This window comes from Myotis myotis, unplaced genomic scaffold (assembly GCF_014108235.1).
Source record: "Myotis myotis isolate mMyoMyo1 unplaced genomic scaffold, mMyoMyo1.p scaffold_m19_p_8, whole genome shotgun sequence".
Classification (NCBI taxonomy): Eukaryota; Metazoa; Chordata; class Mammalia; order Chiroptera; family Vespertilionidae; genus Myotis; species Myotis myotis.
Genome location: NW_023416390.1, coordinates 9,244,391 through 9,260,799, shown reverse-complemented (window position 1 = coordinate 9,260,799; position 16,409 = coordinate 9,244,391). Strand labels below are relative to the sequence as shown.

The 16,409-nt window shown below is 46.6% G+C and overlaps 1 protein-coding gene across 1 annotated transcript in view; it reads right to left on the bottom strand.

Annotated features, from left to right (window-relative positions):
- Positions 1 to 14,047, bottom strand: part of LOC118661465 (aldehyde oxidase 2) — a 63,369-nt gene extending 49,322 nt beyond the window's left edge. The window contains exons 1-7 of the mRNA XM_036319567.1: positions 13,899 to 14,047; positions 12,807 to 12,915; positions 12,326 to 12,452; positions 12,039 to 12,100; positions 4,631 to 4,720; positions 2,239 to 2,319; positions 164 to 308 (exon numbers count right to left, since the gene is read on the bottom strand). Coding sequence (XP_036175460.1) covers positions 164 to 308; positions 2,239 to 2,319; positions 4,631 to 4,720; positions 12,039 to 12,100; positions 12,326 to 12,452; positions 12,807 to 12,915; positions 13,899 to 14,047 — 763 coding nt within the window. The remainder of the gene's footprint in view (positions 1 to 163; positions 309 to 2,238; positions 2,320 to 4,630; positions 4,721 to 12,038; positions 12,101 to 12,325; positions 12,453 to 12,806; positions 12,916 to 13,898) is intronic.
- Between the last annotated feature and the right edge of the window lie 2,362 nt (positions 14,048 to 16,409).

Genomic DNA, 16,409 nt, shown 5'->3' with positions numbered 1-16,409 from the left:
AATGGTATAGTATATTTTGTGATATATTATTAACATATACTATTTTTATTTTAAAGGATGAGGCTTTTCTCCTAAAAAGGCAGCGCCTGGAGATGAGAGCAGAGTAGGGATGTAAGTGCAGCTTGGCATTAATGGCGGCATGAGAACCATTGCGCTTGCTTACCCAGTGAGGTGTTGCCCAGGACGAGAGGCGCTTCTGGGTGCTTCACTTTCAGCTCCAGGAGATCCTTGAGGGTCCCAGGGGAGATCCAGGTAACCCTTTCTCCATGAAAGGTCAGGGTTCTTTCTTCTGGGTTCTCTGCCAGTCTCTACGTGCAAATGACAATGTGTGTGCACACCTATCTTCATGGGTTAGGCAAGATCCCGGGTGGAGGCATGTTCCTCTAGGAGATTCCAGGAGTCCTGAGGTCCACTCGACCAAAAAGATACTCCCGACACCTGTTGGCTAATGCCTGAATTTCCATCACTAGAGATTTACTCCTTTAGCTTAACACTGTTTTCATGTAGCTCCTCAGAGACAAGTGACAGTATGAACGGGCACCTGTCATTGACCCTTCAGTATAGAGTAATTTAACATAATTTAGTATCGTGGTCTTAAAAATCACAACTATACTAATGCTCTTAAGTTAATATATTCAGCCTGGACTTTTCCTCCAAAATCCAGACTCATATACCTAAAGGAGTACTCAGTGTCCGCTCTTAGATGTGTAATAGGCATCTCAAATTCAACATGTTCACACCAAGATCCTCATATTCCATCCCCTTCCGAGGCCCAAAAGGAATCCCCCCAAAGAAAAAAACTCTGCTCCCCAGGAGGTCTCCTTCCCCGTAAATGGCTGCTTTCCAGCTGCCCAAAGCCTCGTCTCCTCTGTCCCACACCCACATCACATCCACCAGCAAATCCTGTCTGCTCTTCTTCCAAAGTATCTCCAGACGCCACTTGCTGCTCACCACCTGCACCCTGGCAGTGGTCCATCACCCCCATCAGCACCCTGACTGGGCTCCCTGCTTCTCTCCCCTGGCCTCTCCACAGGCTACTCCCATCCCAGCAGCCAGCATGACCTCACATCCCGTGACAACATTGATAGGAGATACCCCTCCTCTGTCCAGCCTCCCTGATAGCTTCTCATTTCACAGGGAGTAAAAGCCGTAAGTGGGGTATGGTCTGTGCCCCCTGCCCTGCCCCCCACCGCAGCCCTGCCCCCGTCCCCGCAGCCATGCTGGTCCCTGCTCTGTCCCTTCATCAGGAGGGCGCTCTCCTATCTTTCACACCTTTACACTTGCTGTCCCCACTGTTTGGTTTGCTCTTCCCCCATGTATCTTCGTGGCTGGCTCCTCCCTTCCTTTAGGACTTTCTTCAAATGTTACCTCTCAGAGGTCTTCCGTTCACCGAGTATTTAAAATTGCAACCCCTTGCATCCTAGTCCTCTTTTCTGTTTTATTCTTCTTTCTTCTCACTTGTATCTCTTATCTTGCTAATTGCCTGTCTCTCCCACCAGATCATAAACTCCTCCAGGTCTTTGTGTACTTCTGTTTCCTACTGCACATTCAGTACCTAGAGCAGTGCCTGGCCCGTGGCTGAAGGATAAATAGTTGTTCAATGCATGGATCAATGCACCAGAACCCCTTCAGAATTAGGTATTTTGTAGAACTGCACCAGATAGAGATGCTGCTAGACCAGTGGTTCTCAACCTTCTGGCCCTTTCAATACAGTTCCTCATGTGGTGACCCAACCATAAAATTATTTTCGTTGCTACTTCATAACTGTAATGTTGCTACTGTTATGAATCGTAATGTAAATATCTGATATGCAGGGTGGTCTTAGGCGACCCCTGCGAAAGGGTCGTTCGACAGCCAAAGGGGTTGCGACCCACAGGTTGAGAACCGCTGTGCTAGAGGATGAGGAAAGGGTGTGGGTGGCTGAAAGTGATTCTTAGGATTAACGTACTGGAGGGGCCAGAAAGACCAAGTGAGAGGTTGAGCAAAGCTGTATGGCGTGGGACAGTCAACAGGGACACATACGATGATGTCACTTAAAAAATAGCCTCAGCTGAGGCTTTGGGGAGTGTGTCCAGGGCAAGAGCAGGGCTTGGTGAGCTGAGCAGGGAGAAGCATGTTGATCTGATCAAACATTCCCATGATTTGACAAATTTCACAGGAAGAAAAGGGTAATTTGAGCAACTGAGTTTATAACCAGTGACATTTAAACAAGTACATAGAACACCCGGTTCATCTTACCAAGAGTTCTGGGGGGAATATGAGCTCCTGAGTAGGGTCCAAGGGCTGGAACTCATCTTTCGCAAATAACTCTGTGGAAATCTTTATAAAGGGCAGAAGAAGAGGGCTTGGTCAGCCCAGCTCAACTGGAAACAGCACCCCAGTGATTTACATCAATCAATCAGGCAATATGAACTTAGTAATAACTTTCCTACTCTTCTTATACAGGGAAATGGTTCGAACCAATTTGTGTTAAGTAAGAATTTTATTGTAAGAGAGAGATATTGATTAGCCACTAGTAGGATACTGAAGAAAAGGGTGTTCTATGAGATACCTCAAACAGTACCCTGTGGAACATCAACAGAGTCTATGAAAAATTATCAGAGGTTAAGTAGTTTGGGATTCAAACCACTATCCTCTCACCTGTCAAGTCAGGATTCAAAATGCTGAAAGCTCCGAGAAGTCCTGTAGCTTAAGAAAAAAATGACTCTACACCTACATGCCCCTGTGTAAACACACATGCACACCCCACTAATTTTAACAATAATAGTTAAAATTGTTGGAGTGCTTTTTTCCCAAGTGCCTTACATGTTAGTCATTTATTTAATCCTCCCAACAACTGTGCAAAGAAGGTAAATTATCATCTCCATTTTAACGTTTAGGAAACAAAACCTCAACAAAAAGTTACCCAAACTGCAATCTTGTCTAAATAAAAAATGTTTTAGCTTTGGAAACACTTATTCACAGAAAACATTCCTGAGGAGGTGAGGGGAATTGGGGAAGCATTGTGGGGGCAGGGCTAGAGGTCTGAGTAATACGGTAGAGCATGGAGAGAAGTTGGGGGCAGACAGCTCTGGGTTCATTCTCAGCTCTGCCATGACTCCAACCCTCCCTCTGGAAAGGTTCTTCCTTTTAAAGACTAAATGGAAATAACGCATATCTTGAAGGGTAATTGTGACACTTAGGTAAAATGGCCTGACATTTATCTCACACTGTCCATTTTTTTTTTCTGTCTCTGAGGTCTTCTCAGGATCTAGAAAGAAAACATGCCATTGTTCCTTGTAAAGGTTCTGAGTAGGACCCAGATTGAAGCATAACAGGCCAGCATCTGAAGGATCAGTTTTTGTGTTAGTTGGGTTTAGAAGTGTAGGCAGTACGTAGGAGCAATGATGTGGTGTATCTCTAAAACCTAGAAATAAGACTGCATCTGAGAATTAAAGTGCAAAACAAACATAATGAAGAATTAAAAGGTCCCCCTCACAGGTGCTGGACCAAGACCTAACAGTTACTCAGTGGAAAATATTAACAGCTCCCAGAGAAGAGCGGGTCTGTGCAGACGTCTGGTCTACCCTGGTGGAAGAGGGGGTCTTCTATAATGTTACCCTTATGATGATTCAACTGCCCTGCACCCAAGCTCACCAAGCAAGCCTCTCAAATTGTGGCTCCCTGGGTGTGCTTTCTGCAGGGAAGGGACATGGGGCTCAGTGACCATAAGGTCCACTTCATACCTGTGTTTCTCTTTATAACGGAACATCAGGGCCCACCATGTTCTTTTGAGTTGGTTAAAGTACGTCAGGTGGTTTCCAGAGCCCAGGTTGAATTCCCAAGGCCACCAGATCGAGAATCAGACTTTCGAATGTACTGATCCCTGCAAGGCACTAATTTTCTGTGAAATGCTCATGGGGTTGGGGGCGGGGTGCAGCCATTGTCCTTTGCAACACCCTTCTGTTTATTGCACGCCTTCTTCAGACCAAAATGCAGGGACAGTGGGAGGCCAAGAATGGGAATAAGGTAGGTCCGCGGGACTCAGTTTCCTCTGAGGCTGACTCTGTTCTCTTGGATTCCCTCATCTACAGGAGCCAACTCTAGCCTGTATTCTGGCTTCACTAAATAATTCATTTAAGAAGTTGAGTCTTTTTGGAAACCAGTATCTCTGAGAGGACAAAACCAGGGACTGGGATGTCTCAGGCTGGCCTTCCAGCCCTGGGGCCATGACCTCACCACGACTCCGGATGGGCTCCTTCCCCTTCCCAGAGGCTGCAGTGCCCTCCATACACAAAAGGGGACACAGCAATAGAGGACCACTGCCAGCCAAAAACCAGGCACAGAGACTCACCTCCCCCCAGTGGGACTCATCATTGAGGTCATTGCTGGGGCGGGTCTGTCTTCTCTGGCCTGAGCGGGCTTTTGTTTAGTTTCAGGCTCCCCGAGAGCCAAGAGGACAGTCAGATCACAGACTTTGAATCACCCCCTAACCTGCCTCCCAAATAACAAGTGCTTTATCTGTGCAGGCACTTGGGAAACTTGGAACAAAGCAGAGAATGAGCATCAGAACTAATGAGCACACTGTCAACACTGGGCCGGCGTGGAGCAGTGCTCTCAGGGAGAGAACAAATCAAACACAGGGACTCACGTCGGTGCTCCTGCAGAGTGAGGAAGAATCCTCTTCTCCCTGAGCCAAGCAGCATCCTCCTGCTCCCTTCTGCTGACAGCCATTCGACTCCTACGAAGGTGAAATGCCTTGAGATGAGAAACTTTCTTTTATAGGTAAATGGGTGTGTGCCTTGAGCGGTTTGGCAATTTAAACGAGACAACATTGTTCGTCACTTTTGGTAATTTCTATTGGAAAAGGCATCATCAGAAGATCTTTCTCCTTTCTACTTTATTTTTAAAGTAAAATGATACATATGGAATATATAAAACTTATATGTAAGATATACCAAGTATCTAATCTATATACATAAAAGCCTAAGCAACTGTCCAACCATCTGACCGTCCGACCAGTAGCTATGACACACAATGACCACCAGGGGGCAGACACTTCAACCAGTAGCTATGACATGCACTGACCATCAGGGGGCAGACGCTCAATGAAAGAGCTGTTGAGCTGCAGTGACTTGGCAGCTGCGGTTCTCAGGTGATGCACCCGGAACCAGAGAGGAGGGAGCCCCATTCTGGGGTGCATCACCCAAGAACTGCCCTCTTGCAATCCGGGACCCCTCAGGGGACGTGAGAGAGCCGGTTTTGGTCCCAACCCCGTAGGCCAGGCTGAGGGACCCCACTGGTGCATGAATCTGTGCACCGGGCCTCTAGTTATAGTATAAAACAATAATATAGAATATAGAGAAGCATAAAAGAAATAAACTATTATTACCCTATTTCACTGGCAATATTTTTACATAATATATAATGGTACTATATTTTAATACAACATACTTTTCATTTTGTCTTTTTGTTAATCTTTTTTTTGCCTATTGTTTCATTTATTTACTTACCTATTTGTTTAGTTACCTAGAGTAATTTTCCATGTCATTAAAATATAATTTTGCTGATTGCATAATAATCAATCTTCTGGATTTATACTTGTAAAATTTGCTATTGACATATACTTAGGTTTTGCCTACATTTTCTAATTATAAATAACATTATAATAAACATTTCTGTCTATTGCTTGTACAATTTTGTGTACATCTCTGAATTTTTTCTTAGATGAAATCCTAGTGCTAGAATTAATTGGTAAGATGTCTTTCAGGGCAATAACTATCCATTCTCTAGCATATATAAGACTCAACAACATTGAATGCTATCATTTATATAAGGACCTTGAAAAAAGAAAAGAAAAACATGAAGAAAGATGAGTAAAGAAAACCGCTTTGGTAACCAGACGTTTGGGATCTGCATGGGGCTCATTGAGAATGAATGGACAGTCAATGGATTTTAAAGCAGGTTTCCATTTGCCGGCTCTTTATTTCCCATTTTCCCCTAACTCACCTCTTGTATCCTCTTCCTTAAATAATTTTCCCTAAGTATTTAAGGAAATACTTCCAGATACCCCAGTTCTCTGTTTCTGCTCAACTGTCTCAGGCTGCCAGCTTCCTGATTCCGCTCACAATGCTCCCTCATTTACTCAGTCCTCCGACAGCTCCCTGGAGGGGCCATGGGTCAATGATGACAGAACAAGCCAGTCTTCCTGGCCTATTAGCTAGGAACCTCAAGTAGCCCCACTAGGACTCTGTTCCTTTCACCCCCCCCTTTTTTTTTTAATTAAATCTTTATTGTTCAGATTATTACATTTGTTCCTCTTTTTTTTCCCCCCATAACTCCCCTCCTCCCAGTTCCCGCCCCACCCTCCGCCCTCACTCCCCACCCACTGTCCTCATCCATAGGTGCACAATTTTTGTCCAGTCTCTTCCCGAATCTCCCACACCCCTTTCCCCCCCAGGAATAGTCAGTCCATTCCCTTTCTATGTCCCTGATTCTATTATAATCAACAGTTCATTCTGTTCATCAGATTATTTATTCACTTGATTCTTAGATTCACTTGTTGATAGATGCATATTTGTTGTTCATAATTTGTATCTTTACCTTTTTCTTCCTCTTCCTCTTCTTAAAGGATACCTTTCAGCATTTCATATAATCCTGGTTTGGTGGTGATGAACTCCTTTAGCTTTTCCTTTTCTGTGAAGCTCTTTATCTGACCTTCAATTCTGAATGATAGCTTTGCTGGATAAAGTAATCTTGGTTGTAGGTTCTTGGTATTCATCACTTTGAATATTTCTTGCCACTCCCTTCTGGCCTGCAAAGTTTCTGTTGAGAAATCAGCTGACAGTCGTATGGGTATTCCCTTGTAGGTAACTGAGTTTCTTTCTCTTGCTGCTCTTAAGAGTCTCTCTTTATCTTTTGCTCTTGGCATTTTAATGATGATGTGTCTTGGTGTGGTCCTCTTTGGATTCCTTTTGTTTGGGGTTCTCCGCGCTTCTTGGACCTGTAAGTCCATTTCTTTCACCAGGTGGGGGAAGTTTTCTGTCATTATTTCTTCAAATAGGTTTTCAATATCTTGCTCTCTCTCATCTTCTGGCACCCCTATAATTCTGATGTTGGTACGCTTGAAGCTGTCCCAGAGGCTCCTTACACTATCCTCGCATTTTTGGATTCTTTTTTCATTCCGCCCCTCCGGTTGGGTGTTTTTTGCTTCCTCGCATTTCAAATCATTGACTTGATTCTTGCGCTCCTCTGGTCTGCTGTCGGGAGTCTGTATAATATTCGTTATTTCAGTCCATGTATGCTTAATTTCTAGTTGGTTCCCCAATATAAGATCGAGGGTCTCATTAGTTTTCTTGTAGATCTCATTAAGTTTATCGGCGGCTTCTAAACAGTTCTTGAGAGACCTTAAAAGTGTGGTTCTGAACTCTATATCTTCCATTGACAATTTTGTCCTGTTTCTTTGTCTCCGCATTTTGTTATGCTTCCTTGGTGCACCCCCTAGTGGTCTTTGTTCGCAGTCTTATAGTTAAATCTTGATTGTTGTAGCTAATTCCAGGGAGGGTTTGACCTCCAGGCCAAGTGGCTTTGAGAATCAGCTGTGTCAGCAGTGAGAGAACTTCTGTCCTCTAGGGAGGTGCTAATCTAGCCTTTGCCTGAGGCTATCCGGCAAATGCCTGTGTGCAGGGCTTGGGCGGGGTGGGTCGCACAGGATCAGCAGGGTGGGCCGGAGAGAGCAGTTATGGCGGCTCTCAGTCCTGTCCCCAGGGGCTCTGCCTCTCTGAGTCCCAGCACCCGCTGCAAAGCTCGGAGAGAAAGATGCACTCGCTCTGACCGAAGCCAGACAGTCCCGCTGCTCCCGTTTGAGTCTGGGTCCCTAAAGACTCGCCCGGTTCTGGAGCTCAGAGTCTGCGACTCCCTCCCGATTGAAAACGCCAACCGTGCCCTCTGCCGCCAGCCCGCTGCGCGCACTCCGCACCTCAGAATTTGACTTCAGCACTGCGCCTCCTCTGAGTGTCCGTATGCGTTTCTCTTTCCTCCTAGTTGTAGGACTTCCACTCAGCCGGCGTTCCTGTGGTTCTGGGTGCTGTCCCTTCTGTTTTTTGGTTTCACTTTTGAAGTAGTTGTTCAAAGCAGCAAACTCTGGCGTTAACCTATGCCGCCATCTTGGTTCTTCACCCCCCCTTTTTTTCTTTTTTTTTTTCTGGTAGCTGGGTTATGACTTTTTTTCTTTTTTTTAAATATATTTTTTATTGATTAAGATATTACATATGTGTCCTTGTCCCCACGTTACCCTCTACCCCCCACCCCCCACCCCGCTCATGCCCTCACCCCCCCGTTGTCCATGTCCATTGATTAGGCCTATATGCTTGCATATAAGTCCTTTGGTTGATCTTTCCCCCTTACCCCCACCCTCCCCTACCTTCCCTCCAAGGCCCGACAGTCCAATCAATGCCTCTCCGTCTCTGGATCAGTCCTTGTTCATCAGCTTATGTTGTTCATTATATTCCACAAATGAGTGAGATCATGTGGTATTTATCCGCTCTCCAGTTCCATCCATGCTGTGGCAAATGGTAAGAGTTCCTTTTTCTTCTTCCTCTTCTTAAAGAATACCTTTCAGCATTTCATATAATGCTGGTTTGGTGGTGATGAACTCCTTTAGCTTTTTCTTATCCGTGAAGCTCTTTATCTGACCTTCTATTCTGAATGATAGCTTTGCTGGATAAAGTAATCTTGGTTGCAGGTTCTTGCTATTCATCACTTTGAATATTTCTTGCCACTCTCTACTGGCCTGCATGGTTTCTGTTGAGAAATCAGCTGACAGTCGTATGGGTACTCCCTTGTAGGTAACTGACTGTCTTTCTCTTGCTGCTTTTAAGATTCTCTCTTTATCTTTTGCTCTTGGCATTTTAATTATGATGTGTCTTGGTGTGGTCCTCCTTGGATTCCTTTTGTTTGGGGTTCTCTGCGCTTCCTGGACTTGTAAGTCCATTTCTTTCACCAGGTAGGGGAAGTTTTCTGTCATTATTTCTTCAAAAAGGTTTTCAATATCTTGCCCTCTCTCTCCTTCTGGTACCCCTATAATTCTGATGTTGGTACGCTTGAAGTTGTCCCAGAGGTTCCTTACACTATCTTCATATTTTTGGAATCTCTTTTCTTTTTTCTTTTTCGGTTGGGTATTTTTTGTTTCTTTGTATTTCAAATCTTTGACTTGATTCTTGGGATCCTCTTTTCTGCTGCTGGATCTCTGTAAATTATTCTTTATTTCAGTCAGTGTATGCTTAATTTCTAGTTGGTCCTTTTTCATGTCCTCCATGGTCTCACTATACTTATTGAGGGATTCATTAAATTTATCGGCGGTTTCCATAAAATTCTTGAAAAACCTTATAAACGTGGCCTTGAACTCTATATCCAATCGTTTGCTTTCCTCCATTTCTGCCATTTGTGACCTGTTTCTTTGTCTCCGCATTTTGGCAGCTTCCCTGTGTTGATAGAGTAGCCCTGTGCACCAGGTGTCCTGTAGCTCAGCCTCCCCAGTTACCTGGGGTGGACACTCTTGGTGCACTCTTGGTGCCTTGGTTGTTGTAGAATCACTGGGAGGAATTGACCTCCAGGCCAATTGGCTGTGAGAATCAGCTGTGTCTAAAGTGGGAGAACTTCTGTGCTGAAGACACCCTTCTGGGGCAAGACTTGCTTCAGTGGGGCTTTGGTGCTCACTGAGTCTGCTCCCTGAGTGTGTCCCTTATGGATCTGAGGAGTTGCAGTCTGGATGGTCCCCCTCTGACCACTGGGTACAGTGGCTCCTGGATCTAAGGAGGTGCTAATTCAGCCTCTGCCTGAGGCCACACAGCAGGAGCCACGAAGAGGCTCAGCTGTGAAGCAATGCAAGCAGCTGCGGGGCCTTGGGCCTTCTCTTGGAAGTTCCGGGTCTGCCTGGTTCGGCTGCAGTTAGGTACATTCACATGCAAAAGCCTCTGCCGAAGCCTGGGTGGGGCGGGGTCTCAGGGAGTCAAAGGGCGGAGAAAGCAGCTATGGCCGATTCTCCGCCCGGAGTCGCGCGTCTCAGTGTCCCGGTAACGGCTGCAAGCACCTCTGAGGGAAAGCCGCCCTCAAGTTCGCCCGCTGCCGGACAGACCAGCCTCTCCCCGTATGAGTCCTGGGTCCCCAGAGACTTCCCGGAACCGGAGTTCAGAGCAGTGGGGAGCTTGTGATTCAAAAAGACAGCCGCGTCCTCAGGCGCCACCCCCTTTCCTCGTGCACGCGAGCCGCCGTACCTCTGCACTTCACCTCCGCAGCGCCTCTGGCTCTCAGCATGCTTTTCTTTCCTTCTAGTTGTAGAATTTACACTCAGCCAGCCTTCCTGTTGTTCTGGATGATGTTTGCTCAGTCCTTTGCGGTAATTTTCAATTGTTGTGTGAGGCGACAATTTCCCGGTGTTTACCTATGCCGCCATCTTAGTTTTCAATCCACCCCCTTTTTTTTAAAAAAAAAAAACTTTTTTATATATTTATTTATTGATTTCAGAGAGGAAGGGAGAAGGAGAGAGAGATGGAAACATCAATGATGAGAACCATTGATCGGCTGCCTCCTGCACGCCCCCTACTGGGGATCGAGCCTGCAACCCAGGCATGTGCCCTTGGTCGGAATCGAACCCGAGACCCCTCAGTCCACAGGCTGATGCTTCATCTGCTGAGCCAAGTCGGCTAGGGCCCTTTCACCCCTTAAAGTTTCTGGGGCCTGCTGGCTGCAAGGTGCGTCTCTGACTACACTTTTGCCTTTATTCCCATAGGGAGAGAGGTTTCCTTTAACCTGCTTTACAGTATTTGTGTTTCACAAATGCTTTTCCATTTACACTGGCAGTTTGATGAGTTTACAAGCTATTGATTTTCTCAGTTTGTCATCTTTGGCTCTCCATGTGGCAAAAGTCGAGGACAGGTGTGCAAGGGGGACTGGCCTGGCTCTGGGGACTGGGACATACTGCCAGGCCCACAACTACTGTTTGTGGAGCTGCAGCAGCAAGAGAACAAACAGAGGCCCCCGCACCCTTCTCTGCCCAGCCTGGCTTGGTTCTGCAGCGAGGGGCCTCAAACACCGCGTGAGCACCCAGCCTGACTGTCCACGCTCGGTCTATTCTCTCCAAAAACACCAGTTATTGGCCATCCTTCAGCCTAGGTGCACACACTGGCTGCTATGATCTGCTCTAGGAAGATGGACTTGGGAAGAGGCTGTGTCAGGCCTGGGAATGGGGTCAAGACCAAACCTGGATCCTGGTCTAGAAAAGAGGTGAAGGCTTCAGGTGAACAAGTCACCTTGGACCCAGGGCTTCCTGAGAGTGGCTGAAGGAGGACCAGTGAGGGGCCCTTCAATGTGTGGGGTCCTCCTTGCTTGGGTCGAAGGGTGGTACTGCCCACATCAATCCTGCCCTGAGGAGAGGGCCATCGGATGTGCCTGGCTGGTCTCCCCGTCAATCTCTATTCACAGTGGCAGCAATAACAGTAGTAAGTATTTGTTGAGCTCTTTTAAGTGCCAAGACTTTGCTACATGCTTGGCCATGACTTCTCACCTGAACTTCATAGCAGCCCAGGGAGGGATCCTCATTTTGTTGAGGAAGCTCCCTGTGCTTTTGTACCTGGGGTGAATTTTGGATTCTGCTCTGCGTATTTGGCTTCTTTATTTGCTCACACTCTCAGCTGGTCTGGATTCTTGGACTAAAGCTGGCCTCCCTAAAGCCAACTCCATGCCCTTGCTTGTTGTCTCTGGGCTCGCTGCAGCCCTCCGACCTGTCCTGCTCTAATGCTTTGCTTAACTATCATGGGAGATGCCTGGTTAGATCACCTGGCTTCCCTCTGTGGCGTGACATGGGACATCAAAGGAGGAGTAAGGTTTACCTTGTCCTCAACAGATAGCTAAAACTCCCCTGAGTCAGCTGGAGCTAACTCACTTTTCTCCCTTATAGTCTGTTTAGATGGTTTTAAAAAGTCAATTCCTAAATTCCCAGCCTTGACCAGAGGTCACTGGCATTCTTACTCTGTAAGGTGTCCCCATGGTCATCTACTCACCATGCAGAAGGTCTTTCCACTCTCGAGAATTGGCCGGTACCCAGTGCAGCGGCACAGATTGCCTGATAAAATAAGGGGCATGAGTATCAGTAGGCTTTATTTTTACTGGTTTCTTTGGAAAGCTAAAATAGACCCATTCTTCTCTCTGGGGTGAACTGCAGCTACTTTGGAAACAACGAAGGGGTCCTCAAGTGGGGCTGGGGTGACATAGTGGACGGGGTGGAGCAGCTGGAGGCATACTTCCCACCTGCTTTGGGGGTGGTGAGTATTCTCTATGTCAAACCTACCTCCCAGGGCTTCCATGAGCTGCTCCTCTGAGGGCTGTGGGTGGTTCCTGAGCAGTGTGTACATGGACATCACCATCCCAGGGGTGCAGAATCCACACTGGGTGCCGTGGCTCTTGGCGATCCTCTCCTGCAATGACACATACATGGGCACAGGACCTGCCTTCCTGATGCCACCACCTCTCACCAGGCTCCACATCCTGCATCTCCCTTGAGGGGAAGAGCTCATTCCCTAAGCAGTGCACTCCTCCCCTCCATCAGAGGTGGCCAGTGTCCCCTCTCCTCCTCTGCTCCAGGAAGAAGCGACTCAGAAGCCATTTGCTATCCCTACAATCATTTCTCAGGCTCAAATGTCCAGATCTTTCTCATTGGGAATTAGCAGCATGCAGCCTTCCTTGCCAGAGTGACAAGAATTTTCCCAGGCAGCACAGTCAATTCAGCATTAAAAAGATCAAGAAGTGAGAATGTTAACATATGCTCTTACCTGCACAGGGTGAAGCTTGGTTTTGATGCTTCCCACACCTTCCACAGTGGTGACAGCAGCTCCATAGAGAGAGCAGATGGGCACCAGGCATGCGGTGATGGAGAAGTGTCTTTGAATGAGAAATACAAGGAAAATCAAGGGGAATAACATGGTCCTGCCTCCTGGGGAACCCTGGGACCAATAAGGGCAGCAGGAACCCCCCTTCCCCAACCAGAGGCCTATTCAGCCTGGGAGATGGGGGACCGGACAGGGGACAGGTGGAAGAATTAGAGTCCCCTCTGCTGACTCAGTGCTATCTTCAAGAAGTGGGGATCCTCCAGGGAAAGATGGGCATTCTGAACTTCAGAAAACTTTCCAAGCCCAGAACAGACTACCTGGGTCTGGCCTCAATGGGAATGAACTTGTGTCACCAGGAGTAGTATTGGACCTCAATAGGTATTCCTTAGGACATTGACCCCATAACAGGCAAGAGGCACACCTGTGCCTTTTACCCATATTCATGAATTTATTTTGCTTGTTAATTTTAACTTCCCTGTATAAGGTCGCTCAAAAATGTTGGATGCTTTTGTTTTGAAGGCATTTCTTGGGCCAGTAGATTTGGGAACAGCCAAAGTTCTGGAATCTAGTCCTTAATTTAAGGATGGAATTATGGCCCAGGTCCCTGCTCTGCAGGGTTGGTCCAGCCCAACAGTAGGAATGGCATTAGTGTCAGCCAAAACAGGTGGGTTCAAGTCCTTTAACTTACTAGTTGCATGACCTTAAACAAGTCACTACATATTGTTGAGCCTTAGTTTCCTCATCTGTAAGATGAGTGGTTGACCTAAATTGGGGTTTCTTAACTTGGGATGCACACATGGGCTGTGGGAAATCCATGATCTCCCTGAAAGTGTGTGCAAAATGTAATTAATGAATGCATTTTCCGAGAAGACAGTTCACAGCTGTTATCAGATTTTTGGAAGGGCCTGAGATCCAGAGACAGTGAAATCACGAGGCTGGGAGGTCCGTGGAGATCTTCCTTAGCTGCGAGATGAGACTAGAAGCCTGGCAAAGAAACAAAACCCTCCCCTAGCTCTGGGTTTCTGGGCAGGATACCTTATCTTCTTGGACACAGGGTCACACTTGGACACCATCACGGTACAGGCGCCGCAGCTCCCTCTGCCGCAGGCGTACTTGGTTCCTGTGAGACCTACTGGAGGGAGGTGGTCAAGGAAAAGATGCCCAGGTGGACCTGTGGCCGCCATGATAGCTGCCTCCCTAGGGTGTGGCTAGCAAGGAAAGACAGGGATGCACGTCTGAGAAGTCACTCGCCTCCAGGTCTCAGTAAGGACCTCTCCGTACCGTGTCAGCTGTGGGACACATTCTATTAACCTCTCCCTGCCTGCTTTCTCATTTGCAAAGAGGGAACGTGATACCCACGTTATCTTCACCTGCTCACCATAAGCAGCTTGGAGGAGAGTGGATATAAAAGTAAAAGCCCTTTGAAAAAGTCTGTTTCATTAGAAGTACTCTTCTGGGTTCTAATCACGTCATTGGGAGAGACTTATTGTTAGCAGTTCAGAGTATCGCTAGTTTTGCCCAGCAGTTTGTATTGCATTTGAATGCCAGTGACTGAGCCTTTGGAGAAGACCCCTGCCCTTATTTTCATAAACTACCTTGAGTGTCCTGCTCCTGCTTGGTCCAGGTTCAAGTCCAGGACTAGACTCAGCCTCTGCTCCCTCTCTTTCGTCAGCCTTTTCCCTAATTGTGGCCCATTTCCACAAAATTTAGGGGATTGGATATACTTAACTACTGGCTAAGAAGAGTTTAGAGTCACTGACTTTTATTTTTTTTAAAGCCATAGGGCTTATTCATTTAAACAGTCATAACCTTAAATGCTTTTAAGGGAGGTTGTGTGAACCAGTGGAGTGGGTCGGGTATACCTGGAGAGCTCATGTCCCACTTTTCATAGGGGCCTGGGACAGTCCCCACTCACCTCTAAGCCAGACTGTAGCCACACAGGAATGACTAGCTTCCCATTTTTCATGAGAAGCTAAAAATCCTGTTTTTTAAAACCATGGGATTTCCTAATTTTCAAACATTGACAACTAATTAAATCCATGTGAGCTTTTAACCAACACTAGTTTAGGGGCTGATTCCCTCAATTTGCAATTTCTGTCTTTTTTTTTTTTTTTTTTTTTGGCTTCCCTGAGTGACCCATCAGACTTATCCGTTAAAATATATTTGCCATGATGATGGCCTAAATTTCAGAATATAAAATGGTGAGGGAAAATCGGCTGTAAGGAAACAGATGTAGATCTTTTTCTATGACACATGTTCTTCCTGAATCTGGAAAACTTGGTTTCTTTCCAGGGCAGGGTGCCTGAAACACAAGCCTCTATTACATAACTACCCTCCCAGGACCCGAAGGCCCTTAAGGGAGTAATTAGTGCTGAAGTAAAGAGCTTAGCTTCTGTTTCACTGCTGTGAGATCAAGACATGAGAAATTCTGGGGAAACTTCAGCCTCTGTAAATAGCCCAGTTAACTTAATATCCTTAAAACCATTGCCAAAGCAAAGAGAGAGCAAGGGCCAAGGTGCTGACTGTTTGGGGAAGGAGAGTTTGATTAGTTCTCATAATCACAGCAGGCCTGACTTTTAAGGCAAACACAGACATGGCCAAGACTTTGGTCAAAAGGATCCAGTTCTTTCGTAGGAAGGTCAGCAGAGTGACTTCTGGGTCCGCATTTCTCTCTATCACCTGCGGTGAAACCAGAAAAGAGATTATTATGGGGACTGAATCAATGACCTCGTGGTCGGCAAACTCATTAGTCCACAGAGCCAAGTATCAACAGTACAACGATAGAAATTTCTTTTGAGAGCCAAATTTGTTAAACTTAAACTATATAGGTAGGTACATTGTTATTAACTTAATTAGGGTACTCCTAAGGCTTAGGAAGAGCCACACTCAAGGGGCCAAAGAGCTGCGTGTGGCTTGCGAGCCGCAGTTTGCCGACCATGGATAGTGGAACGTCTGTCGTGGCCAGCTGTATTCAGGGTTTGGGGTAAAATACTAGGCCTGGTTTCATCTGCCCCTGCTTTTTAGTGCTCCGACAGCAAACGACCTTCACGTATATTTACAGAGCAGGAGACTCACCAAGCAAGTGTGGCGACTATGCTCTGTGAGGTGATGAGAGCTGGAACCACTGCTGTGCAAGGGGCCCTGGGGCGGTGTTCTCTCTGTTTGATCCACTATCTGTTTTTGTGGAATTTTCCAACCAAGTCTTTTCTACCCTTGAAATATTTTAACCTGGGAGAGACTTGGATGCTGTGTATGTGCGTGCATGTCTGTTTATCTATGCATGCATGTGTGTGTATGTGTGTGTGTATTTAATGAAGGATCCAGGAGGGAAGAAAGCTGGGTAGGAAGAGTTTCTATTCCGGTACCTCTGAGACACTTCTAGTGGGGAGTCCATGTAGTAACATCAGGGATCTTAAGAGTTGGTGGCAGGAAGGGGAGGCAGAGAGGGCTGCTGTCATCAGGAGAGGCCCTAGTGCATGCCAGTGTGGTGAGTGGTGGTGGTGGAGTCTTGTTGCCCCAGCTCAGGACCCCAGGTGGCTTTGATGG